Here is a 19,008-nt window from a genome sequence, read left to right on the forward strand (position 1 = left end):
CTACAAAGTAAGTACACATTATTAGAGCAGTCTGACTATAGTCTGTAATTTATGGTTTCCTTGATGGTCGTTCATCGAAAGGATCAAACTGCCTAGACCTATAGCATATTTGCACTCATTTATTTACTGGACTGTGGGTCATCTTATTGAACTGTATACTAGATTGTTAAAAATTGTAATCATGTTAACCAGTGCATAATTAATTTGATATTTTTCTACTTAACTCATTTTTTTCATGGTGTTTTTGTGAGTATACAATGTCTCTCATACATCCCATTCAGGAGGCATTGTAATTAAGCAGCCAAATCTAACAAGTGCATGAAGACAGCATGAGAACATTATCTTTTAATATTAAACATCATCTAGTAGGACAATAATAATATTTTTCTTCTTAAACGGGAAGAGTCCACAGCTGCATTCATTACTTTTGGGAATTCAGAACCTGGCCAAGACAAAGGCAAAGACACCCCAGCCAAAGGCTTCAAATACCTCCCCCACTTCCCTCAACCCCCAGTCATTCTTTGCCTTTCATCACAGGAGGTTGGCAGAGAAGTGTCAGAAGTTTGAGATAGTCTCTTATGGAGGGTAGTACTCTTTGAAATGGCACTGGAGTTTTAAGTAGTCCTGTCAGCCTCTCAGTGAGAGCTTGGATGAAGGTTAGAGTCCGGAGATGCAGGGAGAGTTTTTCTGTGAAACCATCCCGACTCATATTAACAGCTCCTTGGCAATCAGCATGACGAGTTTCGCTGCCTGCCTTTATTAACTCAAGTCCATGTCAGAAGCGAGGCTACTATCTGTCACACGTGAAGGGCAGTGTTCCTGTTCCACGTCATAGATACCGGTAATATTGTTTCATTTTATTTCATTATAGGAATGTGATATTAACGAGAATGTAGGGTGCCAGTGGGACTCCTTTTATCTTAAAATAGGAATCATGGGTTAATATCCCCTGAGGGGGGTTATTGAACAGGGGGGACTTTAATCATGTTTGTTATGTGGTTCTATCTGCTGATGTGTAGTAATACATTAGGATCGTGGCTTTCGGAACATTACTGCCATATAATCAATTGGCGCAATCTTTAGATTTGCACGCTCTTTTTATGACTTGCATGGTGCGCCTTGTGACCAGGTGCGGTTGCGTTGTTTTTCACTCCTGTATGCTGACTGTGTAGCGACAGGGAGAGCCTGCTCGTTGGTTGTCTAGTTCACAGGAGGTGGTGAGTGCTCCAGCCATTGGGGATGTACAAAAGGTTCCTGTTAGTGTTTGTCTTTTTTGTAATCCCAAGATGGAGGATTCTGATTTTTTAGACACGGATGTCTCCGATACGAAGAATGCGTCTTGTGATGAATATGAAATGGCCCAGGTTATCTATGCCCATCAGTTATGTTCCGATTGCCTAAAATAAGTGTAAGTGGGGGTAGGACAGAGTATAGTATAAACAGGAGGTCAGTAGTTAAAGGCAAATAGCCAAATTTGAGTATTATAATCTCCTAACTACTGAAACTTACTGCCACAGATTTAGCGTTAAAGAACAAAGTACAACTAACAAGTAATTGTAAATAGACTTACAAATATGGATAGGTAACTCAAATCTGTGAGAGACAAAATTGGCCAACTGAGCCCATACAAAATAAGAGAAAAAAAAAGAATTTTCTTATGTAGTGAAACATTCGTACACTAAAGTTTATTAAGTAAATAATATATTAACCACACATACATGAGCAAAGGCTGAGGAAGCGTTTTTTGTGAAACGTACGTCAGGGGTCCTCTGGGATAAGCTTTGTCTTTCCCTTTTTTAATTTGCTCACCCTCGTTGTTCTGGCACCTGCAGCAGCATTATATTACACTTGTTAAAATTAATTGTAATTTAGCCCTCGGATTGTAAGGGCTTAGCCTATATTTATATTTATGCTGCCTGGTATTCTAAATAGTTGAATCAAGATTAATTTAGAACTTCAGTTCAACCTGGGTGCAGTGTTTTTAATTCTCAGCCTTTGCTCATGTATGTGTGGTTAATATATTATTTAATTAATAAACTTTAGTGTATGAATGTTTCACTACATAAGAAAATTCTTTTAAAGATATATATTTTTTCTCTGATTTTGTTTGGGCTCAGTTGGCTAATTTTCTCTCTCACAGATTTGAGTTACCTATCCATATTTGTAAGTCTATTTACAATTACTTGTTAGTTGTACTATGTTCCGATTGCCATGCCAGAGTACTCTCTTCTCCAGATTCTGGGTCCTCAAAGTATGTTGAGCCATCTGCCCCTGAGGATTCTAGGTCCTGTGAGGCGCGTGTCCCAGAAAATTATTTTGCTACACAGGCAGGTGTCCCTATGGCCTTTACTCCTTCTCCGGAAGGTGGTTTGTTTCCTCCAGAGATTACGGCATGGTTCTGCATGGCCATATCTTTGGCGCTGGCTCATTTGTATCTCCCAAGTGAAATTTATTTAAGATACTGTCCGTGTTCTGTCATCCAGGGCCGTCGGGCATAGGATCGCCCGATTCAGTTCGGCCTCCTGGGAAGCGTGGGCCTTGTTTGTCGATCCGGTGAGGGATAATTTTGCCTTCTGTTATAGGTTGGCACGTCTTTGTGTCCTACTAAGACATGTTTTGGCGTTGCTAGAGGATCCCAGTCCTAGTGGGCCGAGGGATCAGAGGCCTTAGATACAGGATGGCAAATTGGGTTAGACGCTTGGGGATGAAATAATCTCCTTGACGTCTCCGTTTTTCTTTCTTTAGGTATCAGTTCCAGTTCTGAGCTTGGGTGAAGGGGGCCTCTGATTGGCTGGTCCGGTTGGCGTAACTTTTTTTCCCAAGGGTGCTGCCTTACTTTTATTTTTGATCCAGATAGGATGTATTTGATTTGTTTGCATAAGCTCACATCTGATATAACTTCCGTTTTGGGAACGTTCTTTCTCTGGAACTGATACTTGCGATTTTGTGGTCGCATGGGCACTTCCTCGGAAGTTGCGCACTTTGGTTAAGACCAAGGTTATGTTTTCTAGTTCATGTTATCAAACCTTCAGGTAGATTTTTTCTTGGACGTTAGACAGTTCTGGAGTGTTCCTGTACCAGGCAGGTACTGGTCAGGCTCTGTCTACTGTTTCTTGGGTTCATGTCACCCTCGGGGGGCTGATTATCCTGTCAGATTCTAAAAAATTTATTTTATGGCCTAGTTTATGGACTCCGGGCTCGGATCCTACTACAAAGTATGGGGCCTGGGGTCTAGATCCAACACTTATGGTAGGAAGGTTGTGAGCTCCAATAGAATTTGGTCTTTCTGGCATTATTACTTGAGATGCGTGACCAACTTTATAGGATGTCGTCGTGGTTCCTAGGGTCCCTGGGGACCATAGATTTCCATTCCTTTGGAGTCTGGAGATGTGATTGGTTTCCGGAGGTCTAGTATCTGGTGGACGAATTGCGTCTTCACTTGCGGTGTCTCTGGATGACAAGTCTGTGGCCTAGTCACATTCCTTTTGCGGTGGCAATGTTTCTTTCCTCCCGTCTTGGGTTGGGTAATTTGTTCTGGAAGGTCGGGCATGTCCTTCTTCCTTTCTCAGTGTTTCATTTGCTCTAGTACGTAGCGTGCAGGGGCCACCCTGCCTCTCTACCAGGAGCTGTGAGGCTACCGTGGTTCTTCCATTTTGAGGATGTCGGGAGACCGATCCTGCGGGATCTCTGGAGACTGTCATCTTTTCAAGATAAATCTGCCCTTTGGTCTTTCGACTCTCGGATGCTATCCGTCGATCTTATTGCAGATCTAGCCCTTCGGGCTTAAGGGTAGGAGGTTTGGGGTCAGTTACAGTCTTTTTGCCTGTCTGGGGTTGGGATATTAATCATTTATCTTCTCCAGTGTGTGGGTCAGGTCGTTGGGCCTGTCTACATGGATTACCTTGCGATCCAGGGGTACTGGTTGCCCTTTTCCTAAACTAGTTGGATGCCTGTTTACAGACTCTTGGGTTTGTGGATATTGCAAGGTTCTTTACATCTAAGGACTTTAGATGGCGGAAGACACTGTCTGGGTGCGCTCCTAACCATAGGAGGCAGTTTATGGACTTTATTGGTTCCGTTTTTCGAGGACTCCGGCTTAGCACCATGTTTCTTACCTGGAACGGGTATGGACGGTCCTGCTTAACGTTAGGGTCTGATTCTCCCGCATGTCTCTTTGGAGGGGGCGGGGGTTTTCTGACTCTCATGGGAGATTAATATTAGCCTGAGGCTTCAGTTTGAGGTTTCCTGATGGGTCCCTACTTGGCTGCTGGAACATCTGATGCTTCCTGGTAGCCTCCAGTTGTTTAATCCTCTTATTTTACCCTAGGGTGGGGAAGGGGTTCTTACGTGTGCTCCTTGATTTGGAGGTACCTCAGTATCTGTAAAGGGCCCGTGGATCCTTGTTTTTCTTGCCTCATAGGGTTTTTCCCTCTCTTGCATTCTCAGAAATGTGGAGTTGGATTCTGGTATCAGAATGCTGTGGGTCAGAGTGCTTTTTTCCCTTGAGGAGTGTTCCTTCTTATGGAAGGCTGCAGTGTAGGGATCCTTGGTCCCGAGCATGAGGTTCCTGTCGTGGTTCAGGGTAGCATACCAATTCTTTTGCAGCAGTCAGAGTTCTACTCTGGGGTTTCGATTCCTCAAAGATCCATCCTTTTTTCTTCTGAAGGTCTGAGACTCTTGTAGTCGGTTTTCACTAGCCTTTGGGCTGGGACCATTATCCTGGAAGGAAGGCCAGGAATAAGTCTGCTTTTTGCAGTATGGACCGTTTACTTTTATTGCATCTGTCCAACCCTTTGATGGGGGATTCTTAATGCCCATCTCTATACTGACGGTGACTGCTGCCGGGATGCATCGCTCTTTGGCTTCTGTAAATTTCTGGTCAGAAGCTATTGTCCAGATTTTTCGGCACTTCTCGTGGGATAAGTCCCACAATGGCTTAGGACCGCTTTGCTGCCTTTTGATTGGTCATCGCGAGTTTTGCTCACAGGTGGCTCTATGCACTCTTGGAGAGCTCTTTTTAAGCCGTTGGATTTTCTGTCTTTGCTTGTCTATGCTTGTCTAGCCTGATGGATTTTGACTTGTCTAGGTTGCAAGATTTCTGGAACACTATATTTAGCATGGTGCTGTGTCGGGGATATGAAGGTGGCCTTCCGGTCATCCTAGTGAAGTTTTTCTCCTGACTATGGATTCTCTTCTGGTCCTTGTCCTCCTAGGGAGTTTTTTTCCATGGACAGTGGTCCTGTAGCAAACTCAGGATGCTCTAAGTTTGATTTGGTCCTTTGGATATCTCATGGGGTCCTCTATTCTCCCTCTCGGGGGTAGATAGGGATTTTTTGACCAGTTTAACTTGAGTCCTTGCTGGGTGGTCCTTCTGATCTCTTATGGGTTTCTCTACTCTCCCTCTCAGGGCTTTTTTAATTTTAGGTCAGAAAAGTTTTTTGTGGGAGTTGAGTGCTGCGGGGCTAACTCCTCGGAGGCCTTGAGCTCAGCAGACTCTGGGTCTGAATGGTTTCTATCACGGCTTTGCAGGTTATGTAACTGATGAGTGGTTACCCAGGCTTCCATTTTTTTCCCTTGTCGTATGTAGTTTCTTGTAGGGTGTCGAGTAATTCAGGATGTGGTGCCTTTAGAAGGAGCCACCTTTTTTTGTACTCACCCTTTGTTTGCATTCAGTGTCCTCTAGCTTGGGTATTGTTTTACCAAAAGTAATGAATGCTGTGGACTCTTCCCGTTTAAGAAGAAAAACATAAATTATGCTTACCTGATAATTTTCTTTTCTTCTGACGGGAAGAGTCCACAACTCCTGCCCGCATTTTATCTGTGGGGTGGCAGTACGTTTTTGTTCTTTTAGCACCTTTTTTTTACCCTGATATTTCTCCTACTTTTCCTTGTTCCCTTGGCAGAATGATTGGGGGATGAGGGAAGTGGGGGAGGTATTTGAAGCCTTTGGCTGGGGTGTCTTTGCCTCCTCCTCATGGCCAGGTTCTGAATTCCCAAAAGTAATGAATGCAGCTGTGGACTCTTCAGAAGAAAAGAAAATTATCAGGTAAGCATATTTTATATTTTTATCAAACTAAGTTTACTGCTTGTTCTCTTTATTGTTTTTTTTTTTTTCAGCGCCCTGTGGATATAATGAGACGAGAGAAGATGGGAAGGTCATCCAGCTTCCTCCCTGTAAGACAGGAGCATGGATTGTTCCAGCTATCATGGCCTGCTATTTATTGGTTGCAAATATTCTTCTTGTAAACCTACTTATAGCTGTATTTAAGTAAGTCTAGCATTGAAATGTTTAACTTTGAGGTGCTTTGGCTATAGAAAAAGCTACTTTCAGGGGCAGAACTACTGTCAGTGCAGCCGGTGCCACTGCATCCGGGGGGACGAGGGCTGGAGGGGGCCCAGAATCAGGGCGCTTTAACATAGATAGTTGGATGAAGCCAAAAATACACTTAAAAAGTGTTTGTTTGTTTTTTGGTGGGGTTTTTTTGCATTAAATTATGCTGTGCCGCGAATAACATATAAAGTGTCATGTGTTATGTGCTGGGGCGGACTGGGATGGGTGGCTATTACTCCCCAGCAGCGGCTGGCACCCCTTAAGTATCCTGAGAGTGCCTGCTCTGCCCCCTTGTATTTGATGTCCTGGGCCTGAAAGGAGTACTCCTCTGTTTTAGCCACAAGTGAGAGAGAAAGGAGTAACAGAGTAAAGCAGAGTAAAGCAGAGTGTGCATCTCCCATGTATAGCAGTTTTTCCTACATGTTTCCTCTATCGCATGGCAAGAAAAGTACGGTCATATGTGGGATTGACTTCCCGTGCCTTGGGTAAAACAGATTGTGCTGTTGCCTAGAAAATAAACATAGCATTCGGAGCATAGTTTAACTCCTTCTGGCACTTTCTAGCAGCCAGGGTGCTAAATATTCCTCTGCACGCTATCTTGTGGATCTAGCCACACTGCGGGGTAGGAGGTTATGTGGGAGGGGCAGCTGTTTCAATTTATAACTTTGAGCCCTAGGTTATATTATAATAAACGTGAAAGGAACAATTCTTTCAAAAGGTTAAATTATAATAAAAATAAGTTTGAAATAATTATATATGGTCTAATCTTTTACAATGTATAGATGTTTGCCAAAAATAGACATAAAAGGGTTCACATAGAGTTTGCCAAAATACTTTTTATTAGATCAGTTGTCACTGTGACATGACGAACAGCAACATTACAAGTTTTGTGGTATGGTGCGGTACGGCTATACCGCTGAAAAATTGTCCATTGCACATGGAATGGGAGGTCTCCCGTATTACAAGTGGCGGCAGTATAGCTATAACACAAGAATTTTAGACTGTAATGCAACAATCCATTCCGCACTCAAAAATTACGTTTGAGTGCAGGATTTTCATACCGCTGTATTACAGGTTGTGCGGTCCGGCTAAAATGCTTGCGTTACAGCCTATACAACCGTGATCCGAGACCTGTAGTTATGGATTTTGCGAAAACAAAAATGTTTTACAAAACTCATAACTAAAATGTTACAAAGTACACCCATACACTACTTATTAATCCCTAAACCGCCACCCTCCCGCATCGCAAATACTATATTAAACTTATTAACCCGTAATCCGCTGCCCACCCACATAGCCAACACTATATTAAGCTATTAACCCCTAAACCGCCGGGCCCCCCATATGGCTACTAATAAAATAAATCTGTTAACCCTACACCACCGGCCACCCACATCGCAACTACTAAACTAAACCTATTAACCCCTGAACTGCCGGCCCCCCACATCGCAAATCACTGAATTAAACAATTAACCCCTAAATCTAACACCCCCCTAATTTTAAATTAAAATAACTATCTTTAAATAAATAAAAACCTGTGAAATAAAAAAAACCTAAGTTTAAACTATAAAGTAACCTAACATTACTATTTTAAAACAATAAAATTAACGAAAAATAAAAAAACCTTAATTACAAATTTAAAAAATCCTAACACTACGAAAAAAGAAAAAAAATTACATTAAAAAAAATCTATAATTACGAAAAATAAAAAATTTTAAGATTACAAAAAATAATAAACGAAATTATCCAAAATAAAAAAATTAAATTGACAGAAAACTAACAATATCAGAGGCAACATGTGGAGCAGATGGGAGTTGCTTGTTATTCACATAAGCTGCACATTATTGTAACAATAGTGCCACATTGGTATGAAGACTAACAGCCAGATTATGAGTTTTGCGTTATGAGTGGCTCGCTACTAACTTGCAAGTTATTTCCACCGCTCACCTTTAATAGCGCTGCTATTACAGGTTTGCAAAAAAACGGCGTTTGTGGGCAATATGGCAGCCAATTGAAATTAAAGGGTAAAAAATCCTATTGGCTGATGCAATCAGCCAATAGGATTGAGCTTCAATCCTATTGGCTGATCCAATCAGCAAATAGGATTGAGCTTGCATTCTATTGGCTGTTCCAAGCAGCCAATAGAATGCAAGCTCAATCCTATTGGCAGATTGGATCAGCCAATAGGATTAAAGCTCAATCCTATTGGCTGATTGCATCAGCCAATAGGATTTTTTACCCTTTAATTCCAATTGGCTGATAGAATTCTACCAGCCAATCGGAATTCAAGGGACCCAATCTTGGATGACGTCCCTTAAAGGGAACCTTCAGTGTACGGCTGGGACCGTATGAAGAGGGTGCTCCGCGCCGGATGTCTTGAAGATGGAGCCGCTCCGCGTCGGAACGATGAAGATAGAAGATGCCATCTGGATGAAGACTTCTGCCCGCCTGGAAGACGACTTCTTGCCGCTTGGATGAAGACTTCTCCCAGCTTCGTTGAGGACTTCTTGTCGCTTGGATGAAGACTTCTCCCGGCTGTATGAGGATGGATGTCCGGTCTTCAAAAACTGTAAGTGGATCTTCGGGGTTAGTGTTAGTTTTTTTTAAGGGTTTATTGGGTGGGTTTTATTTTTAGATTAGGGACTTTGGGCACTGTAAAACAGCTAAATGCCCTTTTAAGAGCAATGCCCATTCAAATGCCCTTTTCAGGGCAATGGGGAGCTTAGGTTTTTAGATAGGTTTTTATTTGGGGGGGTTGGTTGTGTGGGTGGTGGGTTTTACTGTTGAGGGGTTGTTTGTATTTTTTTTTTACAGGTAAAAGAGCTGATTTATTTGGGGCAATGCCCCGCAAAAGGCCCTTTTAAGGGCTATTGGCAGTTTAGTGTAGGGTTTTATTATTTTTGGGGGCTTTTTATTTTGATAGGGCTATTAGATTAGGAGTAATTCATTTTTATTTTTGATAATTTATTTTTTTATTTTGTGTAATTAAGTGTTTATTATTTTTTGTAATTTAGATAAATGTATTTTTTTAATTTAATTTATTTAATTTTAGTATAATGTTAGGTTTAACTGTAAGACAGGTTAGGTTTTATTTTACAGGTACATTTGTATTTATTTTTACTAGGTAGTTAGTAAATAGTTAATAACTATTTACTAACTAATCAACCTAGTTAAAATAAATACAAACTTACCGGTGAGATAAAAATAAAACCTAAGATAGCTACAATGTAACTATTAGTTATATTGTAGCTAGCTAGCTTATTTTACAGGTAAGTATTTATTTTCAAATAGGAATAATTAATGGCTAGATTTAGAGTTTTGTCGGTAAAGACCCGCGTAGCTAACACTGCTTTTTTCCCAGTGCACCCTTAAGACAACACTGGTATTTAGAGTTGTCTGAGGGGCTGCGTTAGGCTCAGAAAAGGGAGCGTTGAGCCTAATTTAGCTCCACATCAACCCTCAATACCAGCGTTGCCTATGGTAGCGGTAAGATGGAAAAACGTGCTCGTGCACGATATCCCCATAGGAAACAATGGGGCAGTTTGGGCTGAAAAAAAAACCTAACACCTGCAAAAAAGCAGCGTTCAGCTCCTAACGCAGCCCCATTGTTTCCTATGGGGAAACACTCTCTAAGTCTGCACCTAACATCCTAACATGAACCCCGAGTCTAAACACCCCTAACCTTACACTTATTAACCCCTAATCTGCCGCCCCCGCTATCACTGACACCTACATTATATTATTAATCCCTAATCTGCCGCTCCGGACACCGCCACAACCTACATTATCTCTATGAACCCCTAATCTGCTGCCCCTAACACCGCCGACCCCTATATTATATTTATTACCCCCTAATCTGCCCCCACAATGTTGCCGCTACCTTACCTACACTTATTAACCCCTAATCTGCCGACCGGACCTCGCCGTCACTATAATAAATGTATTAACCCCTAAACCGCCGTACTCCCGCCTCACAAACACTATAATAAATAGTATTAACCCCTAATCTGCCCTCCTTAACATCGCCGCCACCTACCTACAATTATTAACCCCTAATCTCCTGCCCGCACCGTCGCCGCTACTATAATAAAGTTATTAACCCCTAAACCTAACTCTAACCCTAACCCTAACACCCCCCTAACAGAAACATAATTTAAATGAAACAAAATAATATTCCTAAAATTAACTAAATTAATCCTATTTAAAACTAAATACTTACCTATCAAATAAACCCTAATATAGCTACAATATAACTAATAGTTACATTGTAGCTATTTTAGGATTTATATTTATTTTACAGGCAACTTTGTATTTATTTTAACTAGGTACAATATCTATTAAATAGTTAATAACTATTTAATAGCTACCTAGTTAAAATAAGTACAATATTACCTGTAAAATAAATCCTAACCTAAGTTACAAATACACCTAACACTACACTATCATTAAATTAATTAAATAAATTACCTACAATTAGCTAAATTAAAATACAATAAAATAAACTATTCTATAATACAAAAAAAAATTACAAAAAATAAAAAAGAATTACAATAAGTTTAAACTAATTACACCTAATCTAAGCCCCCTAATAAAATAAAAAATCCCCCCAAAATAAAAAAATGCCCTACCCTATTCTAATATACCAAAGTAATCAGCTCTATTACCAGCCCTTAAAAGGGCTTTTTGCGGGGCATTGCCCCAAAGTAATTAGCTCTTTTACCTGAAAATACAATACCCCCCAACATTACAACCCACCACCCACATACCCCTACTCTAACCCACCCAAACCCCCCTTAAAAAAACCTATCGCTAACCCCCTGAAGATCATCTTACCTTGAGTCGTCCTCACCCAGCCGAGCCGAATTCTTCATCCAAGGTGCGCAGAGGAGGTCCTTGATCCGGTAGAAGTCTTCATCCAAGTGGGGCAAGAAGAGGTCCTCCATCCGGTAGAAGTCTTCATCCAGGCGGCATCTTCAATCTTCATCCATCCGGAGCGGAATTGAGCCATCTTCAAAGGAGCCGACGCAGAGCCATCCGATCAGCCAATAGAAAGCGAGTTCAATACGATTGGCTGATTGGATCAGCCAATCGGATTGAACTTCAACCTGATTGACTGATTGCATCAGCCAATCAGATTTTTTCTACCTTAATTCCGATTGGCTGATAGAATTCTACCAGTCAATCGGAATTGAAGGGACGCCATCTTGGATGACGTCCCTTAAAGGAACCTTCATTCGTCGGGAAGTTGTCGGTTGAAGAGGATGGCTCTGCGTCGGCTCCTTTGAAGATGAACACTTCTACTGGATGGAGGACCTCTTCTTGCCCCGCTTGGATGAAGACTTCTACCGGATCAAGGACCTCCTCTGCGCACCTTGGATGAAGAATTCGGCTCGGCTGGGTGAAGACAACTCAAGGTAGGATGATCTTCAGGGGGTTAGCGATAGTTTTTTAAGGGGGGTTTGGGTGGGTTAGAGTAGGGGTATGTGGATGGTGGGTTGTAATGTTGGGGGGGTATTGTATTTTTATTTTCAGTTAAAAGAGCTGATTACTTTGGGGCAATGCCCCGCAAAAAGCCCTTTTAAGGGCTGGTAATAGAGCTGATTACTTTGGTAGTTTAGAATAGGGTAGGGCATTTTTTTATTTTGGGGGGATTTTTTATTTTATTAGGGGGCTTAGATTAGGTGTAATTAGTTTAAACTTCTTGTAATTCTTTTTTATTTTTTGTAATTTATTGTTTTTGTTTTTTATTATAGAATAGTTTATTTTATTGTATTTTAATTTAGCTAATTGTAGGTAATTTATTTAATTAATTTATTGATAGTGTAGTGTTAGGTGTATTTGTAACTTAGGTTAGGATTTATTTTACAGGTAATTTTGTACTTATTTTAACTAGGTAGCTATTAAATAGTTATTAACTATTTAATAGCTATTGTACCTAGTTAAAATAAATACAAAGTTGCCTGTAAAATAAATATAAATCCTAAATAGCTACAATGTAACTATTAGTTATATTGTAGCTATATTAGGGTTTATTTGATAGGTAAGTATTTAGTTTTAAATAGGATTAATTTAGTTAATTTTAGGAATATTATTTTGTTTCATTTAAATTATATTTATGTTAGGGGGGGTGTTAGGGTTAGGGTTAGAGTTAGGTTTAGGGGTTAAAAACTTTATTATAGTAGCGGCGACGGTGCGGGCAGGAGATTAGGGGTTAATAATTGTAGGTAGGTGGCGGCGATGTTATGGAGGGCAGATTAGGGGTTAATAACATTTATTATAGTGTTTGCGAGGCGGGAGTGTGGCGGTTTAGGGGTTAATACATTTATTATAGTGGCGGCGAGGTCCGGTCGGCAGATTAGGGGTTAATAAGTGTAGGTAAGGTAGCAGCGACGTTGGGGGCAGATTAGGGGTTAATAAATATAATATAGGGGTCGGCGATGTTAGGGGCAGCAGATTAGGGGTTTATAGGTATAATGTAGGTGGCGGCGGTGTCCGGTTGGCAGATTAGGGGTTAACATTTTTTATTATAGTGGCGGCGATGTGGGGGGCCTCAGTTTAGGAGTACATAGGTAGTTTATGGGTGTTAGTGTACTTTATAGCACAGTAGTTAGGAGCTTTATATTCCAGCGTTAGCCCATAAAGCTCTTAACTACTGACTTTTTTTTGGCGGTAGGAGTCTTGTCGGTAGAGGGTCTACCGCTCACTTCTCCCAAGACTCCAAATACCGGCGTTAGGCAGATCCCATTGAAAAGATAGGATACGCAATTGGCGTAAGGGGATCTGCGGTAGCCTGGAGTCGCGGTGAGGAAGTGAGCGTTAGACCCTTTCCTGTCTGACTCTAAATACCAGTGGGCGGCCAAAAGCAGCGTTAGGACCCCTTAACGCTGCTTTTGACGGCTAACGCAGAAGTCTAAATCTTGGTGTTATGTATTAATTGTAATTTTTATTTGGAATTATTTTAATTATGTTAAAGTTAGTGGGTGTTAGGGTTACATTAGGGTTAGATTAAGGATTAGGTTTAGGGGTTAATAAGTGGTGGCGACATTGGGGGCAGCAGATTAGGGGTTAATAAGTGTAGTTAGCTGGCGGCGATTTTGAAGGCAACAGATTAGGGGTTAATAACAGTAATGTAGGTTGCGGCGATGTTAGGAACAGCAGATTAGGGGTTAATAAGTGTATGTAGTTGGCGACGATATTGGGGGCAGCAGATTAGGGGTTAATAATATTTAACTAGTGTTTGCGATGCAGGGGAGTGCGGCGGTTTAGGAATTAACATGTTTATTATAGTGGTGGTGATGTCCGGAGCAGCAGATTAGGGGTTAATAATTTTATTTTAGTGTTTACGATGCGGGAGGGCCTCGGTTTAGGGGTTAATAGATAGTTTATGGGTGTTAGTGCACTTTGTGACACTTTAGTTATGAGTTTTATGGTACAGCTTTGAAACGTAAAACTCATAACTACTGACTTTCAGGTGGCGGTACAGATCTTGTAGTTATAGGCTGTATCGCTCAATTTTTGGCCAGACAGGCAAACTCGTAATACCGGCACTATGGAAGTCCCATTGAAAAAGGACTTTTTGAAAGGTGCGTTAGTTACGTTGCGTGATGGCCAAAAAGATGTGCGGTACAGCTATACCTACAACACCTGTAATACCAGCGGTAGTGAAAAAGAGCCATAACGCTGCTTTTCCATAATAACGCAAAACACGTAATCTAGTCGTTAATTAATTGGGTGCTTATGCTTAGATATAAATTCTAGTATTCAGTAGGATTTCTATTCTTCTCTTTTGACAAATTTGAGCATTGAAAGTGTTTTCGGGCAACCTTACGGCTAGATTTGGAGTTTTGTCGGTAACGACCCGAAAATCTAACGCCGGCTTTTTTCTGGCCGCACCATAAAAATAACTCTGGTATTGAGAGTCCGCATAAAGGCTGCGTTAGGCTTCAAAAAAGGAGCGTAGAGCATATTTAACGCAGCTTCAACTCGATACCAGAGTTGCTTACGCAAGCGGCCAGCCTCAAAAACGTGCTCGTGTACGATTCCCCCATAGGAAACAATGGGGCTGTTTGAGCTGAAAAAAAACCTAAAACCTGCAAAAAAGCCGCGTTCAGCTCCTAACGCAGCCCCATTGTTTGCTATGCGGAAACACTTCCTACGTCTGCACCTAACACTCTAACATGTACCCCGAGCCTAGCCTTACACATATTAACCCCTAATCTGCCGCCCCCGCTATCGCTGACCCCTGCATATTATTATTAACCCCTAATCTGCCACTCCGTAAACCGCCGCTACTTACATTATCCCTATGTACCCCTAATCTGCTGCCCTAACATCGCCGACCCCTATATTATATTTATTAACCCCTAATCTGCCCCCCACAACGTTGCCTCCACCTGCCTAAATTTATTAACCCCTAATCTGCCGAGCGGACCTGAGCGCTACTATAATAAAGTTATTAACCCCTAATCCGCCTCACTAACCCTATAATAAATAGTATTAACCCCTAATCTGCCATCCCTAACATCGCCAACACCTAACTTCAATTATTAACCCCTAATATGCCGACCGGAGCTCACCGCTATTCTAATAAATGTATTAACCCCTAAAGCTAAGTCTAACCCTAACACTAACACCCCCCTAAGTTAAATATAATTTACATCTAACGAAATTAATTATCTTATATTAAATAAATTATTCCTATTTAAAGCTAAATACTTACCTGTAAAATAAATCCTAATATAGCTACAATGTAAATTATAATTATATTATAGCTATTTTAGGATTAATATTTATTTTACAGGCAACTTTGTAATTATTTTAACCAGGTACAATAGCGATTAAATAGTTAAGAACTATTTAATAGCTAAAATAGTTAAAATAATTACAAATTTACCTGTAAAATAAATCCTAACCTAAGTTACAATTAAACCTAACACTACACTATCAATAAATTAATTAAATAAAATATCTACAATTACCTACAATTAAACCTAACACTAAACTATCAATAAATTAATTAAATACAATATCTACAAATAACTACAATGAAATAAACTAACTAAAGTACAAAAAATAAAAAAGAACTAAGTTACAAAAAATAAAAAAATATTTACAAACATAAGAAAAATATTACAACAATTTTAAACTAATTACACCTACTCTAAGCCCCCTAATAAAATAACAAAGACCCCCAAAATAAAAAATGCCCTACCCTATTCTAAATTACTAAAGTTCAAAGCTCTTTTACCTTACTAGCCCTGGACAGGGCCCTTTGCGGGGCATGCCCCAAGAAGTTCAGCTCTTTTGCCTGTAAAAAAAAACATACAATACCCCCCCCAACATTACAACCCACCACCCACATACCCCTAATCTAACCCAAACCCCCCTTAAATAAACCTAACACTAAGCCCCTGAAGATCATCCTACCTTGTCTTCACCTCACCAGGTATCACCGATCCGTCCTGGCTCCAAAATCTTCATCCAACCCAAGCGGGGGCTGGCGATCCATCATCCGGAGGCTGAAGAGGTCCAGAAGAGGCTCCAAAGTCTTCATCCTATCCGGGAAGAAGAGGCGATCTGGTCCGGCAACCATCTTGATCCAAGCGGCATCTTCTATCTTCATCCGATGACGACCGGCTCCATCCTGAAGACCTCCACCGCGGACCCATCTTCTTCCGGCGACGTCCAACTGAAGAATGACGGTTCCTTTAAGGGACGTCATCCAAGATGGCGTCCCTTGAATTCCGATTGGCTGATAGGATTCTATCAGCCAATCGGAATTAAGGTAGGAATATTCTGATTGGCTGATGGAATCAGCCAATCAGAATCAAGTTCAATCCGATTGGCTGATCCAATCAGCCAATCAGATTGAGCTCGCATTCTATTGGCTGATAGGAAAAGCCAATAGAATGCAAGCTCGATCTGATTGGCTGATTGGATCAGCCAATCGGATTGAACTTGATTCTGATTGGCTGATTCCATCAGCCAATCAGAATATTCCTACCTTAATTCCGATTGGCTGATAGAATCCTATCAGCCAATCGGAATTCGAGGGACGCCATCTTGGATGACGTCCCTTAAAGGAACCGTCATTCGGCTAGTAGGCGTCGGGAGAAGAGGATGTTCCGCGTCTGATGGAAGATGATGGCTCCCGAAGAAAGAAGATTGAAGATGCCGTTGATAGAAGATTTCATCCGGATCATGGACCTCTTCAGCTCCCGCTTGGATGAAGACTTCAGCCAGATCATGGACCTCTTCAGCTCCCGCTTGGATGAAGACTTCAGCCGGATCATGGACCTCTTCAGCCCCCCGCTTGGGCTTGGATCAGGACATCGGAGGAGCTCTTCAGGACGGATCGGTGAACCTGGTATGGTGAAGATAAGGTAGGAAGATCTTCAGGGGCTTAGTGTTAGGTTTATTTAAGGGAGGTTTGGGTTAGATTAGGGGTATGTGGGTGGTGGGTTGTAATGTTGGGGGGGGGTATTGTATGTTTTTGTTTTACAGGCAAAAGAGCTGAATTCTTTGGGGCATGCCCCGCAAAGGGCCCTGTTCAGGGCTGGTAAGGTAAAAGAGCTTTGAACTTTAGTAATTTAGAATAGGGTAGGGCATTTTTTGTTATTTTGGGGGGCTTTGTTATTTTATTAGGGGGCTTAGAGTAGGTGTAATTAGTTTAAAATTGTTGTAATATTTTTCTTATGTTTGTAAATATTTTTTTATTTTTTGTAACTTAGTTCTTTTTTATTTTTTGTACTTTAGCTAGTTTATTTAATTGTATTTATTTGTAGGAATTGTATTTAATTAATTTATTGATAGTGTAGTGTTAGGTTAATTGTAGGTAATTGTAGGTAGTTTATTTAATTAATTTATTGATAGTGTAGTGTTAGGTTTAATTGTAACTTAGGTTAGGATTTATTTTACAGGTAAATTTGTAATTATTTTAACTATTTTAGCTATTAAATAGTTCTTAACTATTTAATAGCTATTGTACCTGGTTAAAATAAATACAAAGTTACCTGTAAAATAAATATAAATCCTAAAATAGCTATAATATAACTATAATTTATATTGTAGCTATATTAGGATTTATTTTACAGGTAAGTATTTAGCTTTAAATAGGAATAATTTATTTAATACGAGTTAATTAATTTCGTTAGATTTAAATTATATTTAACTTAGGGGGGTGTTAGTGTTAGGGTTAGACTTAGCTTTAGGGGTTAATACATTTATTAGAATAGCGGTGAGCTCCAGTCGGCAGATTAGGGGTTAATGTTTGAAGTTAGGTGTCGGCGATGTTAGGGAGGGCAGATTAGGGTTTAATACTATTTATTATAGGGTTAGTGAGGCGGATTAGGGGTTAATAACTTTATTATAGTAGCGGTCAGGTCCGGTCGGCAGATTAGGGGTTAATAAGTGTAGGTAGGTGGAGGCGACGTTGTGGGGGGCAGATTAGGGGTTAATAAATATAATATAGGGGTCGGCGGTGTTAGGGGCAGCAGATTAGGGGTACATAAGGATAACGTAGGTGGCGGCGCTTTGCGGTCGGCAGATTAGGGGTTAATAAGTGTAGGTAGGTGGAGGCGACATTGTGGGGGGCAGGTTAGGGGTTAATAAATATAATACAGGGGTCGGCGGTGTTAGGGGCAGCAGATTAGGGGTACATAAGGATATCGTAGGTGGCGGCGCTTTGCGGTCAGCAGATTAGGGGTTAAAAAAATTTAATCGAGTGTCGGCGATGTGGGGGGACCTCGGTTTAGGGGTACATAGGTAGTTTATGGGTGTTAGTGTACTTTAGAGCACAGTAGTTAAGAGCTTTATAAACCGGCGTTAGCCCAGAAAGCTCTTAACTACTGACTTTTTTCCTGCGGCTGGAGTTTTGTTGTTAGATGTCTAACGCTCACTTCAGACACGACTCTAAATACCGGAGTTAGAAAGATCCCATTGAAAAGATAGGATACGCAATTGACGTAAGGGGATCTGCGGTATGGAAAAGTCGCGGCTGAAAAGTGAGCATTAGACCCTATTTCGAGTGACTCCAAATACCGGAGGTAGCCTAAAACCAGCGTTAGGAGCCTCTAACGCTGGTTTTCACGGCTAACGCCAAACTCCAAATCTAGGCCTTTGTGACTCCTTTGCTAAACTCAAGTCAGACCTGTTTAGCAGAGATACCATAATATTCATTTTCCCAGTCGAGTTTAATGAAAGGAATGTTTTTCTCTTATTAGTGATGAAGAACATATTATTTAATAATTGTTATGCATGACTGTGCTTAGTCACATCACCAACATATATGTCAGAACCATTTGCAGGGTAACCCATTCAACTGCCACACTGGTCACTGCTGATAACCTGTTGGGAACCAAAACCCAAGCAAGAGGACATGGATAAATAGGGAGGGACAAGACAGGCAGTCCTAAACAGAAGGCACCACCGCTTGAAGAAACTTTCTCCCAAAAGAAGCCTCAGCCGGGGCAAAAGTATCAAATTTATAAAAATTTTAAAAAAGTATGTAGAGAAGACCAAGTTGCAGCCTTGCAAATTTGTTCCACAGAAGCTTAATTTTTGAAAGCCCAAGAAGAGGAAACAGCTCTTGTGGAATGAGCCATAATTATCTCAGGAGGCTGCTGTCCAGCATTCTCATAAGCCAAACAAATTATACTTCGTAACCAAAAAGAAAGAGT

General features: G+C 40.9%; 1 protein-coding gene across 4 annotated transcripts in view; it reads left to right on the forward strand.

Annotated features, from left to right (window-relative positions):
* Positions 1-19,008, forward strand: part of TRPM3 (transient receptor potential cation channel subfamily M member 3) — an 814,585-nt gene that overhangs the window by 752,597 nt on the left and 42,980 nt on the right. For all 4 annotated transcript variants that reach the window (XM_053702508.1, XM_053702509.1, XM_053702510.1 and 1 more), the window contains one exon: positions 6,118-6,268. In XM_053702508.1, coding sequence (XP_053558483.1) covers positions 6,118-6,268 — 151 coding nt within the window. The remainder of the gene's footprint in view (positions 1-6,117; positions 6,269-19,008) is intronic.

The sequence above is a fragment of the Bombina bombina genome, chromosome 2 (assembly GCF_027579735.1).
Source record: "Bombina bombina isolate aBomBom1 chromosome 2, aBomBom1.pri, whole genome shotgun sequence".
In the NCBI taxonomy this organism is placed as follows: domain Eukaryota; kingdom Metazoa; phylum Chordata; class Amphibia; order Anura; family Bombinatoridae; genus Bombina; species Bombina bombina.